The sequence below is a fragment of the Notamacropus eugenii genome, chromosome 2, assembly GCF_028372415.1.
Source record: "Notamacropus eugenii isolate mMacEug1 chromosome 2, mMacEug1.pri_v2, whole genome shotgun sequence".
NCBI classification, from domain to species: Eukaryota; Metazoa; Chordata; class Mammalia; order Diprotodontia; family Macropodidae; genus Notamacropus; species Notamacropus eugenii.
This window is the reverse complement of record NC_092873.1, coordinates 373,118,091-373,134,848: the sequence shown is the minus strand read 5'-3', so window position 1 is coordinate 373,134,848 and position 16,758 is coordinate 373,118,091. Positions and strand designations below refer to the sequence as shown.

The following is a 16,758-nucleotide window of genomic DNA, read 5'->3' as shown; positions in this document are numbered from 1 at the left end:
TAAAAAAGATAAGAAGGGATACAATTTAAAACATATACTAACACAAGAAATGTATCATCAGTCTCTACAAGAGTTCCAACAGGGAAATAAACTATGGAGAGATTTTCAAGAAGAATATGGATCTTAATGTCAGATATTTTGGATACTGAAGTTAGATATTCAACAAGTTTACATCACAGGGTGCTTTAGAGGTAAGTTAAGTAAGTACCTAAGTTTAAAGGAAAATACCTGCTCAGTAAAAATTTCCTGAGTGAATATGGTCTTCATCCTACTCAAAGAGCTTGGTTTAATCACAATCTGAAATAACGGCAATAGACAATAAATAGGCAATAAATATTAATTATAGCATGAAAGTAAATGACACGCATAGCACAAAATAAGAAAAGATCCACACGATCTAAATTAGCTCTAGGTAACAACACTTGTTTCAAGAAGCCTGTCTCATTGGTTTTTCAAACACAGCAGAAATATCCTTTTCAAAATTTTCTAATATTTCTTAAATACTAAAAATATTTAATTAAAATAAGGAACCAAATCGACTTCCCTTAAAAAAGAAAAACCACTTGAATAGAAGTGCACTCTCCTTTAGAAGGAGGGAAATTACCTTCATTCCCAATGTTGAACAGACCAAATCTATGATAGCACTCAGTTGGTTGCTATGGAAATACATAGCCACCAGTAACAGCATCTCCCCAAAGGAGGCAGACACTCCAGAAGTACTGTTATAACAAAAAGGAGATGATAAGTGTTAAGAGGGTAATAAAAGTTCTGTCACCTAATGAAAAAAAAAGATATTGAGCAGTCCTACCTTTCAAAATAAGCTTCTTCTTTTATCATCCAGCTTAGCCATATCACCATTAGCTGCTCCTGTTCAGGTGTACTAAATAAAACATGTCAGAACATTAATAGTTTAATTCAGATAAATAGTAAGATAAAGAAACATCACTGTAAAGAAAGTACTATGGAAAAGTACATGCTTAGGTAAAATTATTTTTCCCTTCACGTAAAGCATTAACAAGAAATAAACAAAATACTAAATTTAATTCTTTTAAGAGAACTAACAAATGACCCAAGAGGCCAAGAAAGAAGGACCAGGCCTGGCCCTCAGTAAAGCAGATAATTGAACTGATCACACAATACTGTTGAGATTAAAATGGTGAGGACGACACATTAATGTCTCCTAGTTAACTATCTGACATCAAAAGACTCTTCTACCAAGTTAACAGTCATATCCTAATGAGCCAATGACTGAGTACCAGCAAAATGGCAAAATTCATTTTATCAGCATCTGCAGACAACTAGGCAAATGTCATTTCAACTACTTTTTTGGGGCACAATAAAAAAACCCTGAGGTCCACAAATGTAGAACTGGAAGGGATCTGAGACGCTTTCTAGACCAACTCTCCCATTTTATAGATAAGAAAACCAAAAAAAAAAATAACGATCAGACTCCACACAGAAGGTTTCATTGAACGTCCAAAGAGTGATAAAGAATTTTATCTGTAGTATTTTAAAAACAGGGATTTAGTCTAGCCTCTGGACTTAGGTTATATGTTAAACCTATATTTTATATTCATAGCTGAAGGCTCTAAAAATCTACACATTAAATTCAGCCTGCCAGAGCCAGCCAAATGAGTCCAGACCTCAACAGTAAAGGAAAATAAGGTAGAACAAGCAGAGCAAGAGACAACAGACCAGAGTATGGTGTTTTATTATTAATATTGTTTTTGAAATTTTAAGTTGTCAGAATTTCATTATATTAATGAACTGGGATTTAAACCCTAAAAGATACAGAAAAAGCCTGACCTGCCAAGATAGTTTCCAATTATCTCTCCACTTTACAGCAGTGAAGACAAGATAAACAAAAGAAACTGAAAAATATACTTCTCCTACTACACTACACTGATTGGGAAAGAGAAATGGAGGCAAGCAATAGGACTATCAATGGATCCTTGGTGACATCATTTAAAAAAAGGCTACACATAACACTTTTGATCCAAACTTGAATCTGCTGGAAATCTCTAATCTCCTGCTAGTTGTGCATTTTTAACAAGTGAAAGAAACACCTTCATAAAGGTTAATAAAAGAGCAACATTTCCACAAAGATACCTGACAAGTGTGGAAAAGGCGAGTAGCATACAAAAGGAAAGAGAAACAAAGCGAACCCCAGCTGGTGTTGCAGGAGGACGACTTGTCATAAGCTGCAATAGCTGTTCAGCTTCTTCATCAGTTGGTCTAAACAAAAGCAATTTTTTGAAGTCAAAGATGTTCCATATAATGACCTTTGTTTTAATGAAAAAAATCTTTACACAATCTTTAACATCTAGAATTGCCAAATGTAAAATCCTGAGAGATTTCTAAGCTAAAATATGATCTTTTTGAAACAGACCAAAGTAAAAAATAAAAAGATTCAAAACAGGATGGTGGTCAAATAACAATTCATGTTTGTGTACCTTACAACCACATAAGCAACAATTTATAACCAGCTGGCTCAAAAATGCAGAGCTGTAAGGCACCTAAGAGGTGATCTAGTTTGCTAGTTCCTCTCAGGAAGAAAACATCTGAAAAAGAAAGCTACTCAGAAATAGGAGGAAAGAGGACAGATTTATCTTAATTTTATTTATGCTGAACAATTTCTCATCCATCATAGTTTTGCCCAAGTGACTCTAACAGGGTTAAGATAAAGATAATTTAACAAAGGAACTAAAAGAAGATAAACTGCTCTGATTCTACCTGTATCTACACTATGACTTTTATAGGCAGAGAAAAATAAGTTAATAAGTCCCTAACAAACTTTCACTTAGAAAGGAGGGATTCATTCCTGATATACCACAAACCTGACTTGTAAGCTGTGGTCTGAGAAGATAATAAAGATTGTACCAAAAGTTTTGATATAGTTTGAAGCTTTAATATCTAAAACTCTAAGACACTAATGCCTTACTTTTATATAGCACTTTAGAATTTACAAAGCACTTCCACATATATTCTTTTTTCCAGATTCGTGAATTATTCTGCTTTATAAAACCCACATTTCAATCCAGCTGGCTTCTTCTGTAAGATGATTCATTTCATACACATTTGCCTAGAACTGGCTATTCCCCCAGTGCCTAGGATCTCTTTCTCTGCACCTTTGCCTACTAGAATCTCTAGTTCCACTCCTTTCAAGGCTCAGCTCAAGCACTACCTCCTACAATAGGCCCTTCCTGATCGTCCGGGTTGTCAGTCCCTTCTCTGAACCAAATATTGTTTTGTGCAAATTTTTGTACTTATTTGTATACATGCTGGATTTCTCTGTACTTGGAATATAAGTTCCCTGAGGGCAAGACATATTTGACTGTTGCACTTTGCACACAATATGTGCTTAATAAAGATTACAATGAACTGGAATGACCTAAACCTAGTCTAGTATATGAAATTTAGGAACTCTCTGAGTAAGAGACCTTTCATTCACTTCCTCAGAAGCAAAAATAAGAACATAACACTTTTGTAGAATGAAATATCAAAATAATATATACTTGAGTCCAGCAATTCCCATCAAAGCGCAATAAAGACGTAACAATGCACTGGCTTTCACAACATGTTCTTCTTTCAGTCCTGAATACACAGACACATTAGGCTCCATCTCTACATCAGCTTCTTCCACAATGCGTGTACTCCTTACTGTGGGAAGGATGCCCATCAACTCCAAGAGAAGCTGCCTTCTCATTTGCCAAAGCACAGAACTACTGGTCTCTCTTTTTTTCTGCAAAAAATATGGACCACAGGAGGGAAGCATTAAACAATTATTTAGTCAAAAGTAAGTTTAAACAAAGCACCCTACTTAACACCTGAAACTGACTCCTGTCATATTATTTCTTGGAAAAATGGAATGGTCATTTTTTGGAATCAAAGAACAGGAAGTAAAGTAGGTGCCCCATTAAAGAATGGCTTGACAATCTGTGGTATAAATTGTATGGGAATCTACAGGAGAGAGCTGTAGAAGAACTGTTGGAGAAAATTTTTAAATACTACAATACAGGTTGTAAATATTAAAGTCTTAAGCAAATGCAACATAATTTATTTTGAAAAAAAACAAAACACCACTTTAAAAGCAGATGTTTTTCCCCTTCCAGCAGGCCCTAATAAATTCTGAACCCTTAATTCTCACTTATCAGTGTTTCTTACCTGTTGTCCATTTCGAATAAAAGTTCCAAACCAAGTCCGAACTCTTGCATTTGTGCCAAGCAACAAACCACTAACAAAACAAACCAGGTCACTCACTCCATCTTCAGAAGCTTCATTCTTAGTATGATCTAAAGTTAAAGCTACTCCAAGGCCTGGCAAGTGGCATTCCTCCACCTAACAGCACAGAAAACAAACCAAGGTCAATGAATGGCCAGTCATAGGACTGGCAAACCCGGGGTTAGATTTCACAAAAAACAAAGGTTCCGAGAGAAAGGTAAAATTTATGCAAAGGAAATTCCAAAGATGGGCATTCAGCCTACCTGGAGAAAAGACTTTGCATTCATCAATGGCAGAATACTACCTATTTAAAAACCTGTTTCATTCTCTTTACCCCATCAAAAATCAAGTCTCTTACCACCATGCCTCGGACCTTCAGGGCCTGAGATGGGTTCATTTTACACAAGAAACGTAGAGCATCTGTCCTACGCCGACCACCCAGGCTCTCCTCATCTTGGCGTTCCCCATTCTTAATCAATCCTCTACAAACTGAACATTAAGAAGACTCAATCAGTCCAACTTTAGAAGCTATTTAACATAGTCAACAAGCAGTTTAGGGCTTACTATGTGCAGGGCACACGGTAACCTCCAGAGATACACAGAAAAGTACAAACAGCACCAAGCATCAGCAATTTTTGAAGGCTGCCTTAAGAAGCTCCCTAATGCTTATGAAACGTAAAACTCCTTAGCCTAATACTCACGGTTCTCTGAAATCTGGCTCCAACCTACCTTTTCCAGTCTTATTGTCCTCTATTCCTCTCCCATACTATTCAAAACAAAATTGACTACTTGCTGTTTCTTGACTTCTTGTCCTGTCTTCATTCCTTTTGTCCAGTCACCCAAGCATGAATGGGGTCTCACGTCCAACTCTCCCCACCATGTCTATCTCAGTTCAAATGCCACCTCATTCATGAAGCCTTTCCTCAGTCTGTCAATAAACATTTAATAAGCACCTACTTTGTGCTAAGTACTGTGTAAAACAGTGAGGACACAAAGAAAGGCAAAAGACAAGCCCTGCTCTCAAGAAGCTCACAATCTACACAAGCAATATACAAAACAAACTGGCAACAATCAACAAAGGGAAGACACTAGAATAAAGGGTCTATAGGAAAGGCTTCTTGCAGGTGGGATTTTAGCTAAGATTTGAAGAAAGCCAAGAGTTAAAAGGAGGTGGGAGACCATAGGGAAAAGCTAGAAAAAGCCTGCAGTTGGGAAACTGAGTGTTTTCTATGAGAAACAGCAAAGAAGCCAACATCGCTAAGCCTAATAGAACAGGGGATGCGGTTTAAGAAGACTAGAAAAGTAAGGAGGAGGGGAGACAGTTATCAAAGTCTTTCAATGTCAAAAAGTGGATTTTATCATTGATCCAGAGGTGACAGGGAGTCACTATCACAAGTGAATGGAGAATGGACGACAGCAGGGAGAGACTTGTAGCTATTGCTACAGCCAACATGTAAGGTGATCAGTGTCTGTACCAGGGCAATGAAATGTCAAAGAGGAAAAGGTCACATTCGAATGATGTTACAAAGGTAAAATTTATAGGCCTTAGAAACAAATTAGAAATAGGAACTAAGTAAGTAATCAAGGATGAGACCTAAGTTGAGAGGCTGGGTGACTAGAAGGATGATAGTGCTCTCAACATCAACAGACAGCTTAAGAAGATGACAGCATTTGGAAAGATAATGAATTCAGTTTTAGATCTAATGGATATCCAGTTTGAGATGTCTAGCAGGCAGCTGGAAATGCAAGACTGGAGGTCAATAGAGAGATAAGGGCTAGATTTGAGAATCCAATAGCATAGAGATGAATCTATGGGGATCTAACGAGATCAACAAGTAAAATGGTATAGAGGGAAAAGAGAGCTTAAGGCAGAGCACTAAAGGATACATATGATTATCACGACCTGGATGAAGTTCCATCAAAGAACACTGAGAAGAAACAGTGAGAGAATCAGAAGATATTAGCATCCTGAAAACTTGGAGGGAAGAGAATTTCAAGGAGAATAGGGTGACCAAGTGTCAAGAAATGGACGTCAAGAATAATGAGAACTGAGAAAAGACCATTAAATCTGGCAATTAAGCAATCACTGTGGGTAGAACCAAGATGGCAGATCAAAGGCAACCTCACTGAATTCTCAACACACCCTTTCAAACAACTTTAAAATAAAGCCTCAAACCAGATTCTGGGGTGGCAGGGCGAGACATTTTTCCAGCCTAAGAAAACTTAGGTCAGTAGGAGAAGTTTGTGACATCAAGATAGAAACCTGTCCAGAACTCACACATGAGGTGGCAGCAACAGCAGTTTCAAGAGCTCTTAACCCAGAGACAGTAAGGGGATCAGAAAACTAATCAGAAAGAGATTAAAGGGACCCCTTGCTGGCACTGGATATAATTGGCACTGAATGGCAAGTGTACTGTTCATGTAGTATTCTGGGATGCAGTTCCAGGATGAAAAGGAATGCTGGTGTCACAAGGGAACAAGGGAACAGGGGCTCTACTTGCAATTCCAAGGTAAAGAGAGCACTAGTGCTTTCAGGTGCAGGGGACCAGGAGCCTTTCCCTGGATAAAGACCAGAGAGCAGTGACTATACCTCTCCCAGGATCACACTACCTTGGAAGCACCAAAAACCTGCAGACAGTCAGAACTAACTCTAAAAATAGTACCACAAAAAAAAAGCCTGAAGGTTGGCAAAGTGCTTCTACATCCCCAGGAGAGTAGAGCTCAACTATAACAAAGTTTAAAGCACAGAAATAGACATGGAAAATGAGCAAACAGCAAAAAGAGAATGTGACCATAAAAAGCTATTACAGTAGCAGAGAAAACCAAGACATAAATTTAGAAAACGGTTAACAAAGCAATAAATTTAGAAAACGGTAACAGCTACAAGAAAAGTCTCAAAGAAAGAAGTGCTAATTGAATCCAAAGCCCAAAAAGAATTCCTGGAAGAGTTAAAGAGAAGAATGGTAAAGGAAAAATTGGGAAAAAGAAATGAGAATGATGCAAGAAAATTATGAAAAGAGAATTAATAATTTGGTAAAAGAGGTACAAAAAAAACTGAAGAAAATAACAACTTAAAAAAAAGAAGTGGCCTAACGAATGGTAAAAGAGGCATAAAAATTCACCAAAGACCTCCTTAAAAAACAGAATTAGCACAGCAGAAGAGGTACAAAATCTCCAATAAAACAAAGTCAAATGAATGAAAAAATAGAAGGAAATGTGAGATATTTCGTAGGAAAACCAAATGACCTGGAAAACAGAAAAAAAAAAAAAGATAATTTCAGAATTATTAGACTACCAAAAAGTCATGATCAAAGAGAGAGCCTGGACATTTCATGAAATTATCAAGGAAAACTGCCCTGATATCTTAGATCCAGAAGGTAAAACAGAAATTGAAAGAATCTACTCATTACAACCTGAAAGATTGAAAAAGAAAATGAAAACTCCCTGGAATAATACAACCAAATTTGAGACCTTCAAGGTTAAGGAGAAAATACTTCAAGCAGCCAGAAACAAATAATTCCAGTATCATAAAGCCATAGTCAAGATCACACAACGTTTAGCAACTTCCACATTAAAGGAGCAGAGCACTTGGAATACGATATTCATGAAGGAAAAGGAGCCAGGATTACAACCAAGAATAACCTCCCCCAGCAAAACAGTATAATCCTAAAAAAAAAAAAGAAGCATGCAAGGAAAAGCTTTTTACAGTGAAGAGGAAAATGGGGAGGGTGGGAGTGGTGGAAAATGCTTGAACTTCACTCGAAGAACTGGTTCAAAGAAAGAAGAACACACACAACACACACACACACACACACACACACACACACACACACACACACACACACACACACACACACACACACACACACACACACTCAGCTGTGTAAAGAAATGTAATGTACCCAAAAGGGAAATAAGAGGGAAAGGACAAGTGAAAAGGGATTAGTGAAGTTAAGATAAAAGGGAGAGCAGATTAAGGGAGGCAGTGGTTAGAATCAAAATAGACTTTAGAGGAGACACAGGATAAAGAAAGAAAAAAACCAAACAAGAAAATTGGATGAAGAAAAATACACTGTTAGTAATCATAACTGTCATTATAAATGGGATGAGCTCACCCATAATATGTAAACAGATAACAGAATGGGATTAGAAACTATAATGCAACAATATGTTGTTTACAAGACACACTTGAAATAGAAAGACACACACAGTTAAAATAAAGGGCTGCAGCAGAATCTAATATGCTTCAACTACACTAAAAAGGGCAAGGGTAGCAATCATGACCTCAGACAAAACAAAAGCAAAAACAGACCTAATTAAAGGGGATAATCAGGGAGACTACATTTTGCTAAAAGGTACCAAAGACAAGAATTTTTATAGCAAGTTTCTCTGATAAAGGCCTCATTTCTCAAATATGTAGTGAGTATAGAACTAAGTCAAATTTATAAAAATAAGAGCCATTCCTCAATTGACAAATAATCAAAGGATATAAACAGGCAGTTTTCAGAAGAAGAAATGAAAGCTACTTAGAGTTATATGAAAAAATGCTCTAAGTCACTATTATTTAGAGAAAGGCAAATTAAAACAACCCTGAGGTACTACCTCATACCTATTAGAAATGATAAATGCTATAGGAGAAAAGCGAAAAATGCACTGTCTGGGGAGCAGAGATCTGGTTCAAACATTCTGGAGAACAATTTGGAAATAGGGCTAAAAAACTGTACATTCTCTTTGACCTAGTAATACCACTACTAAATCTGCATACCAAAGGTATTAAAGAAAAAGGACCAATATGTACAAAAATATTTATAGCAGCAATTGTTGTGGTGCCAAAGAACTGGAAAGCCAGGGGATGCTCATCAAGTGGGAAATTGCTGAACAAGTTTTGGCATGTGATTGTGATACGGTACTATTGTGTTATGGGAAATAACAAGGGAGGCAGTTTTGGAAAACCATGGCAAGACTTACTCGAATTGAGGTAAAGTGAGAAGAACCAAGAGATTATTGCGGACAGTAACAGCAATGTTGTAATAACGATCAACTCTGAAAGACTTGGCTACTCCGATCAAAACAACCCAAGACAATTCCAAAGGATTTATGATGAAAAAATGCTGCCCACTCCCATACAGAACTGATGAAATTGAAGTATCATCTTCTCACTGTATTTTTCTTGCTTTTTAAAAAATATGGTTAACGTGGAAACATGTTTTGCTGGTTTCTCACGTATAACTGAAATCATACTGCTCACATTGTCAGTAGATGGAGAACAGGGTGGAAGGGAGAGAGAATTTGGAATTCAGATTTTAAAAAGAATGTTAAAAAAATAGTAAATAAAAAAAGAAAAAAAATCATTGATAACTGTGGAGAAAGTAGTTTTGGCTGAATGATAAGGAAGGAAGCTAGACTGCAGAATTAAGAAGGGATTGAGAGGAAAGGACATGGAGGTATCTATTACAGATAGCAGGCCTTCTCAAAGAGCCTAGTTACAAAAAGACAGGAGAGATATAGGACTATAGTTATTCAGGATGGATAGATCACATGAAGGTTTTTTGAAAATGAGTGAGACACAGACATTTTTGCAATCAGTGGACAGGGAGAGATTCAAAACAAGTGAGAGAATAAGGCTGGAATGAGATCACTTGTACATGTAGATTAGCTATGGCAAGAAGTGCCACCTCTTCATACGAGCCAGAAGGTGCCTGTGGGTAATATGAGATGAGGAAGAGAGGAGAAGAGGGAACTCTCTGATAATGGTCTCAATTTTTTCATTAAAATATGAGGCAAAATTTTCAACTGAAAGCAGGGGATCAAGAGGCATGTAAGGTTTGAAGACGGATGAAAACGTTTGGAAAAGGTGCTTCAATAAGTAGGATAGTGAGCCAACTAAAGAGATGTAAAAAAAATTGCTTTGCTCAAGCAAAGGTCAGTTGAGATTACATGTAACAAATTGTAGCAGACCCAGGTGCCCAGTTTGGTGATTGTATCTAGCATCATTGCATGTGTGGAGGAACCTCAAATTATACCCACTCACTCACTCCTACAAAGCACTTTAATTCCTATTCACTTAGATTCTTATAAATTGAAGTTATCAGTATATATTTCTTATTCCCACTACTCATTATAAGCTCTTTAAAGATCAAGTCTGTCTTGTTTCATCTTTATCTGCAGTACACTACACAGAGCTGTTCATTAAATAATTATTGATGTCTCCCACAACTATGGGTAGGATATGTATTCTTAACAAAAGAATTAAGAGAAAATTGCAAAAAATAAAATAGATAAATTTGATTACATGACACTGAAGAACTTCTGCACAGACAAAATTAATGAACAGGTTAAGAAAGGAGCAACAGAATGGGAAAAAAAAAATCTTTGTCTCAGATTTCTCTGACAAATACACTGCAGCTGGCATAAGGGCCTCTTTCCCTGATAATTTTCAACATAAATGCCTTCAATCATTTAGCTGAAGGCTGATTTGACTAGGTTGGGAGAATCGTCAATCTCAAAAAGGTTCACCCAACTCCCCGACCTTTTAGCTAAAACTACCAAATATAACAATTCATTGCAATACTGATTCTGAAATAAAGCCTTAAGAGAACTAATTCAGAGTACCTATCACCCTGCATGAAGTCAGTAAGTCAATAAAGAGTTGTTGACTTGATTTTGATTTATCTCAGGCCCTAATAAATTAATGCAGTAACTTACAGTCATTACTAATCTGAAGTAGAAATAAAACACAAGAAAGCTGGTCTCCTTCATTTGCCATTCTAAACTTAGTTTGTCTGCAAGGTAGCAGCAACTGTGAAGAAGAGAATTCACAAAAAATGTATTTTCCCTGATTTGATTACATGCTGTCTCAGGCTACCCTTCAGTTGACCTAAAAATACATTTCAAAATTGCAACTGTCTAAATTTCCCAAATGACCATACCTTCTGAACCAGCGAATTTATTACCGGGCTTAGAGTCCAGTATCTAAAATGGCCATAATGTCTAAGAATACTCAAATGAAATCTCCATTAATATTTCTCCATTAACTAAAAAAAATAAAATAAAAAATAAAAAAAAGCAAGCCCCTGAGTTATCTAATCAAAAAATTTTAATATCTTATTTTATAAGTTCTACCTACCTCCATTAAAACTATCAGGGACGTTGGCCACTAAGAGACACAGGAACCAGGATCCATTTCGAACATGTAGCAAGGCTTCAGCTACATCAACTATGGGAAGTAGGGAAGGAAGCTCTGTGGGCAAACAGGTGCGTTTCAGTTAAAAAAAAATATTTCAATAAATTAGGCAATGAACATCTTCAGTTGATGTGTTCTAAATTCAGACAGACTTAGAAACTTTATTGTCTCATAAACTTTCCTTCCTATTGTGGAAATTTAAATATTATGATTGGCAATTTGACAGTAACACAATGTTCAAGGTTGAACTGTTACACTATCACTGAAGAATAAACTATTTCTCAACTATATCTTAGCACAGTACCTGCTTGTAAAATACAAAGCACATCTGCAGCTTCCTCCAAATAGACTGGACTCTCAAAAAGCTCAGATGATTTAAAGAAGAACTCTCCATTGGACTCAGAAACCTACAAAAAAACATCCAAAATTCCAAGTAAACTAATGATTCTATAAATTGTAGATAAAGAATTAAGTTCCTTCAGATTGAGAACTGTTTCTATCCATCAAAATGTATCCTATTTATGCATGTCAGTACCAATCTCCACAACTGCATTTCAAGTAACTACCCTCTGGGATCCTAGTAGATCCATTTAGGTAGAACAAAACGACTGAAAAGAACAGGAATCCTCTGCAAGCTATATGAGACACCTGCATGAACCAAGAATGCTAACTGAAGTAGCACATTTCAATCTTAGACTAACAACCTAAAAGCTTTAAAGTGACACACGAAGAGAACAAACCCAAATTCAAATTTCCTTATAAAATGACACAAGGGATAAACATTTACTTAAGAATTAGAATGTTAAAAATAACAAATGATTATTTTAATTTAAAATAGATTCAATATTCTTCTGATTTAGTTTTGTCATCATATTCCATGTAAACAGAAGTGAGCAAACCTTCCATCTAAATACTACAATTAATGGAGAATGACAGATTACTTTATTTGATCAGCATCATATACTGAATTTGAAAAGAAAAATATATAAGGAGAAAAAGTTTTACATTGCTGCAGTACTAAAAATTAAGCAGAACAGAAAACCAATCTGCTCCTACTGAGAAGTGTTATAAAGATTAACATGTTTTAAATCATGATACAAAATTACCACTTAAATCTTACATGTAACAATTTAAAATATTTCCTTTGGGAAAAAAAAGAAATTAGTAGAATTTGGTCCTTTTGGACCCAGATTAATAAAATAGCCTTCACCAGCTTTTACCTCTGGCAGTCAGGACCAAAACTGACATGATTGATCATAAAGTGATGATTTAGCAAAGCAGCTAGTACCTAAAATAATGGACTTTCCCATACATTTTACATTAGTCTCATACTCAATAAATAGCAGTTTCTTCAGATAACTAGTAATAATGTCTGCTAATTTTCTGCATTAGAGGAAGAAAGATAGATACAAATGAGGCAAGACAGGCAAGAAAGAACAAGTTGTAGGACAATATACTAAAGTACTACTAGTCTCTGAAGAATAAAGCCCTGGTAGATTTAAAGCAGAACAATAGACAGTAAAGAATGGCAGTCTACCTAGCACGGTTATCACTGACCTTATACATCAGTGTGGTACCATGGAAAAAGCAGAATACTCAGAGAATCTGGGATCAAACCACTAACTAACCTTGGGCAAGTCATTTGAACTCCCTGGGCCCCAGTATTCTTATCTGTAAAATGAGGGGACTGAATGAATGGGTGTCTGAGTTCCCTTTCAGCTCTAAATCAATGAAATATCAAGTCAAGTGGGTTTCTAGCTGTCAGCATAAGAAATTCACCTTGTTCATTATTGCCAAAAGTTCACTAAGTACAAGACGCAAGCGACGGGGTGAATCACTATGTTCAAACTCTAATGTTAGTCCATGCTGGAGCTGTGATACCAAGATGCTCTCTCCACTGCTTCCACCAAACTTATGCCTAGTAGAAATACCCAAAAAAAAAAAAAATTAAGCAAACAATACTGTGGAAATTAGAACCAAAAACATGATTTTGTTTTTAAAAAAACAACTAGAGAAATTAGGAAAAACTAAACATGTGCCAGTAACTCTGAACAATGATCTCATTTCATTAATTCAAAACAAATACAAATCAATGGTAAAATCTGCTTATTCTGACCCATACATTTGTTTCATATACCCCAGGATCAGAGCAGCAAACGTTTGGTTCTTATATTCCCCTTCTCTGAAAATTACCTCCTATGAAAATCTTATAAGATACATCATGCCTTGCTGTTTTTTCCTTCATTCTCAAAGAGAACCATGACATCAGGGAGGTGATGCTATGACATGTAAGTGAACTAGATTTAAGGGAGGGAGGGCTATGCAAAATCACCAGCCTCATTTTCTCCTCGGGAGACATCTGGGTCCAGTGGCCAGATATGAATCAGGGCAACTGAAGATGGCCCAGGATGCAGGGGGGACCTTAGTCTTTTCAAGCTAAGGTCTTTCCCAGGTCTCATCACATCATGACCAGTTAAGTTCTAAACCCCAAGTCATAACAAGGGATTCATTACCTAAGCTGTTGCTCTTTACTGGCATCTTCTTTCAAAGCATGGAAGTCCACAGACAGCAATGCAACAATGGAATTGACAGCTTCTACCCCTGAAAGAAGGCGTAGAATAAGTTTTTTATCCTGAGCCCAGCTTTGGCTCTGGTCTGCTGGAGCACATAGGGCCATCCGCACCAAACAAGGCAGGAGAAGTCTCAATTCTGGATCACTGAGGGAAGCCAAACGAACAACATCAACCTTCTGCATTGCCTCAAAGGCAAACGGGCTGACAAACTGAAGATTTGTACACTCCGCCATCGTCACTCTTAACCCTAATAAAGAAAAAGAAGTAAGTTGGGGATACTTCCATTTATATGGTTCCAAATAACTCTGCAACTCCATAAAGGCCTGAGAAAATATGACCTACAACCTAAGGGAAGTGGGGACATTACCTTTGTTCCTGATTTACTAGGTGATTGGATACCTCAATTTATCTAACTAAAAACCAGTTAAGAAAACATAGTACATATAACCTATGAAAAGCAATGTACCAAATCATTAAAATGAGTACCATAAAAGCTTTAAGACAGGAACAACGCCTTGTATTTTCTATACCTACAGATGTCAGTATCGTAGATCTAGAGTTGGAAGGAACTCCAGAAGCCATCTAGTTCAAACCCTTCATTTAACAGTTGAAAAACTGAAGATCAGAGAAGTTAATTTGTCCAAGATCACACAAGGTAAAAACCTCAGAGACAGGACTTGAACCCAATTCCTTTCATTACACCCAGGTTCTGCTTGAGGAACTTATAAGATCTTAAATTTAAAACTGGAAGGAACCTGAAAGGCCACCAGGTCCAAATCTCCCCACCTTCCCCCCGTTTAACAGAAAAGGAAGCATAAAAGGTTATGTTATTAGCCTACCGGGTCAGAACAATTGACTGTCTGGGGCGGAATTAAGATTCGCAGTTAGGCATTCAGTTCAAAAGCTACTACACCTGAAGCCGAGGGCCATTTGAGTTCAGTGACTTGCCCAGGAACCCAGAGCTACTAAGTATCAACAAAATGTAACAACGAACTCAGATTTTCTGGACACTAATGCATGCCTTACGCTACTGCCACAGTACAGTGGAGGCACTAATCCTGGTCAAATTTCACTCCTTTCCGAAAAAGTATCTAAATAATAAGTAAGCGGTGACACATTAATGTTCAGCATCTCGCCTCATTTCCACGGGGGAAACGAAAAGAACAATTGCATGTGGAGCCAGAAGCCCTGGACTGCAATCGCAGCTCATGTATCTTGCTGCTAGAAGCGACCCTGTGCTCCACTTTCCCCATCTGTAAACCAAGGGAGCTCGGCTCCTCTAGGAGCCTGCAGGAGGGAGCCTCCCGCCTCGCCAAGCCTCGTGGCCCCTAGCTCAAGGCCGGGAAGGGAAAGCCTGGGGCCGGCCCCAGCTAGCCCGCAGCGCTGCACTCCCACGCTTTCCCTGGCCCGCCCCCTCCCCTCGCGGGCCACTCGGCTGCACCCCCGCCCCCTCCCCTCGCGGGCCACTCGGCTGCACCCCCGCCCCCTCCCCTCGCGGGCCACTCGGCTGCACCCCCGCCCCCTCCCCTCGCGGGCCACTCGGCTGCACCCCCGCCCCCCTCCCCTCGCGGGCCACTCGGCTGCACCCCCGCCCCCTCCCCTCGCGGGCCACTCGGCTGCACCCCCGCCCCCTCCCCTCGCGGGCCACTCGGCTGCACCCCCGCCCCCTCCCCTCGCGGGCCACTCGGCTGCACCCCCGCCCCCTCCCCTCGCGGGCCACTCGGCTGCACCCCCGCGCCCCCTCCCCTCGCGGGCCACGGGCCAGGGACCCCGCCCTCTCTATCCGTCCCCCCCTCCCCTTGTTCTCCCCTGGGGACCAGGGCTGTGACCGAGCCGAGGTACCCAAGCCCGGCAGAGGGGCCCATCCGACGGCAAGAGGCGCCCTAGGGCCTGCGCCTCCCGCTGGCCTCCCGCGCCGAACCCCCGCTACCTAAGGTAGACCGCGGCCGCAATCCGGAGCGCGGCCCGGAGCCGGGGCCCAGCCTAGGCAGCGTCTGGAATCCCCGAGGCTGGAGCCCGAGCTGCCCGCAGCCTCCCGTCCACGCCCACGCTGCGAGGGGCGCAGGCGCCAGAAAGAGACCCGGCCTCCGTGGGGAAGGGGTGGGGAGAAGAGGGAGGGGAATGGGAAAGCGACCTCGGCGGCGCGTCCGGCGGCACCTTCATTCATCCCTGGGAAATGAGCGCTCTCGGCCGCCGTAGGAGGTGAAGGGCAATGAAGCCTGGGGGGAGGGGAAGAGGAAATGGTGCTCGCTCCGCCCTCTTTCTTGTCTGTCCCTCTTCTTCCTCCTACCCTCCTTTCTTTTCTGTCTTCTCTTCACCTCCTCCCTCCACTTTCTCTTTTCCCTTCTTTCTTCTCTTCTCTCCTCCCTCCCCCCCTTTTTTCCCTCCTCTTCCTCGCCTTCCCGCTTCCCTCTTCCCCTCCACTCTGCCTTCCCTTCCTCCTCCTCTTCCCTCGCTGCCCTTCCCCCTCTGTCCTCCTGTCTGTCCTGTCTCTGGCACCAGGGATGCTGCAGTGGCTGTTCTATTCCCGGTTTTCTTAGCCCACTGTAACTCAGAACCCCCAGGGGCAAGCTAGGCACCAGCCTCAGCCTCCGGGAATAACAGGGGTGCAGGCTGCGCCCCAACACACTCAGCCAAGTGTATCCTAACGTGAAGGACTAGTACGTGTATAAGTATGTAAAGAATAAAGGCAAAATTACCGCGTGAGTGGGGGACCAAAGAGAGAACTAGCCGCTGGAGAAAGTTAGGAAAGGATTCCTGTAGCAAGTGGTGCATGAGTTT

General features: G+C 39.8%; 1 protein-coding gene across 2 annotated transcripts in view; it reads right to left on the bottom strand.

Annotated features, from left to right (window-relative positions):
• INTS2 (integrator complex subunit 2) overlaps positions 1-16,134 on the bottom strand; it is a 41,885-nt gene extending 25,751 nt beyond the window's left edge. The window contains exons 1-12 of one of the 2 annotated variants that reach the window (XM_072646912.1): positions 16,112-16,134; positions 13,918-14,224; positions 13,184-13,322; positions 11,709-11,811; positions 11,348-11,461; positions 4,580-4,710; positions 4,165-4,338; positions 3,516-3,742; positions 2,110-2,235; positions 809-880; positions 605-719; positions 229-297 (exon numbers count right to left, since the gene is read on the bottom strand). In XM_072646912.1, the coding sequence (XP_072503013.1) occupies positions 229-297; positions 605-719; positions 809-880; positions 2,110-2,235; positions 3,516-3,742; positions 4,165-4,338; positions 4,580-4,710; positions 11,348-11,461; positions 11,709-11,811; positions 13,184-13,322; positions 13,918-14,210 (1,563 nt within the window). In that variant the 5' untranslated portion in view covers positions 14,211-14,224; positions 16,112-16,134. Of the gene's footprint in view, positions 1-228; positions 298-604; positions 720-808; positions 881-2,109; positions 2,236-3,515; positions 3,743-4,164; positions 4,339-4,579; positions 4,711-11,347; positions 11,462-11,708; positions 11,812-13,183; positions 13,323-13,917; positions 14,225-15,907; positions 16,055-16,111 lie in introns of those variants that run through there. The other variant, XM_072646911.1, reaches the window with a different exon arrangement.
• Between the last annotated feature and the right edge of the window lie 624 nt (positions 16,135-16,758).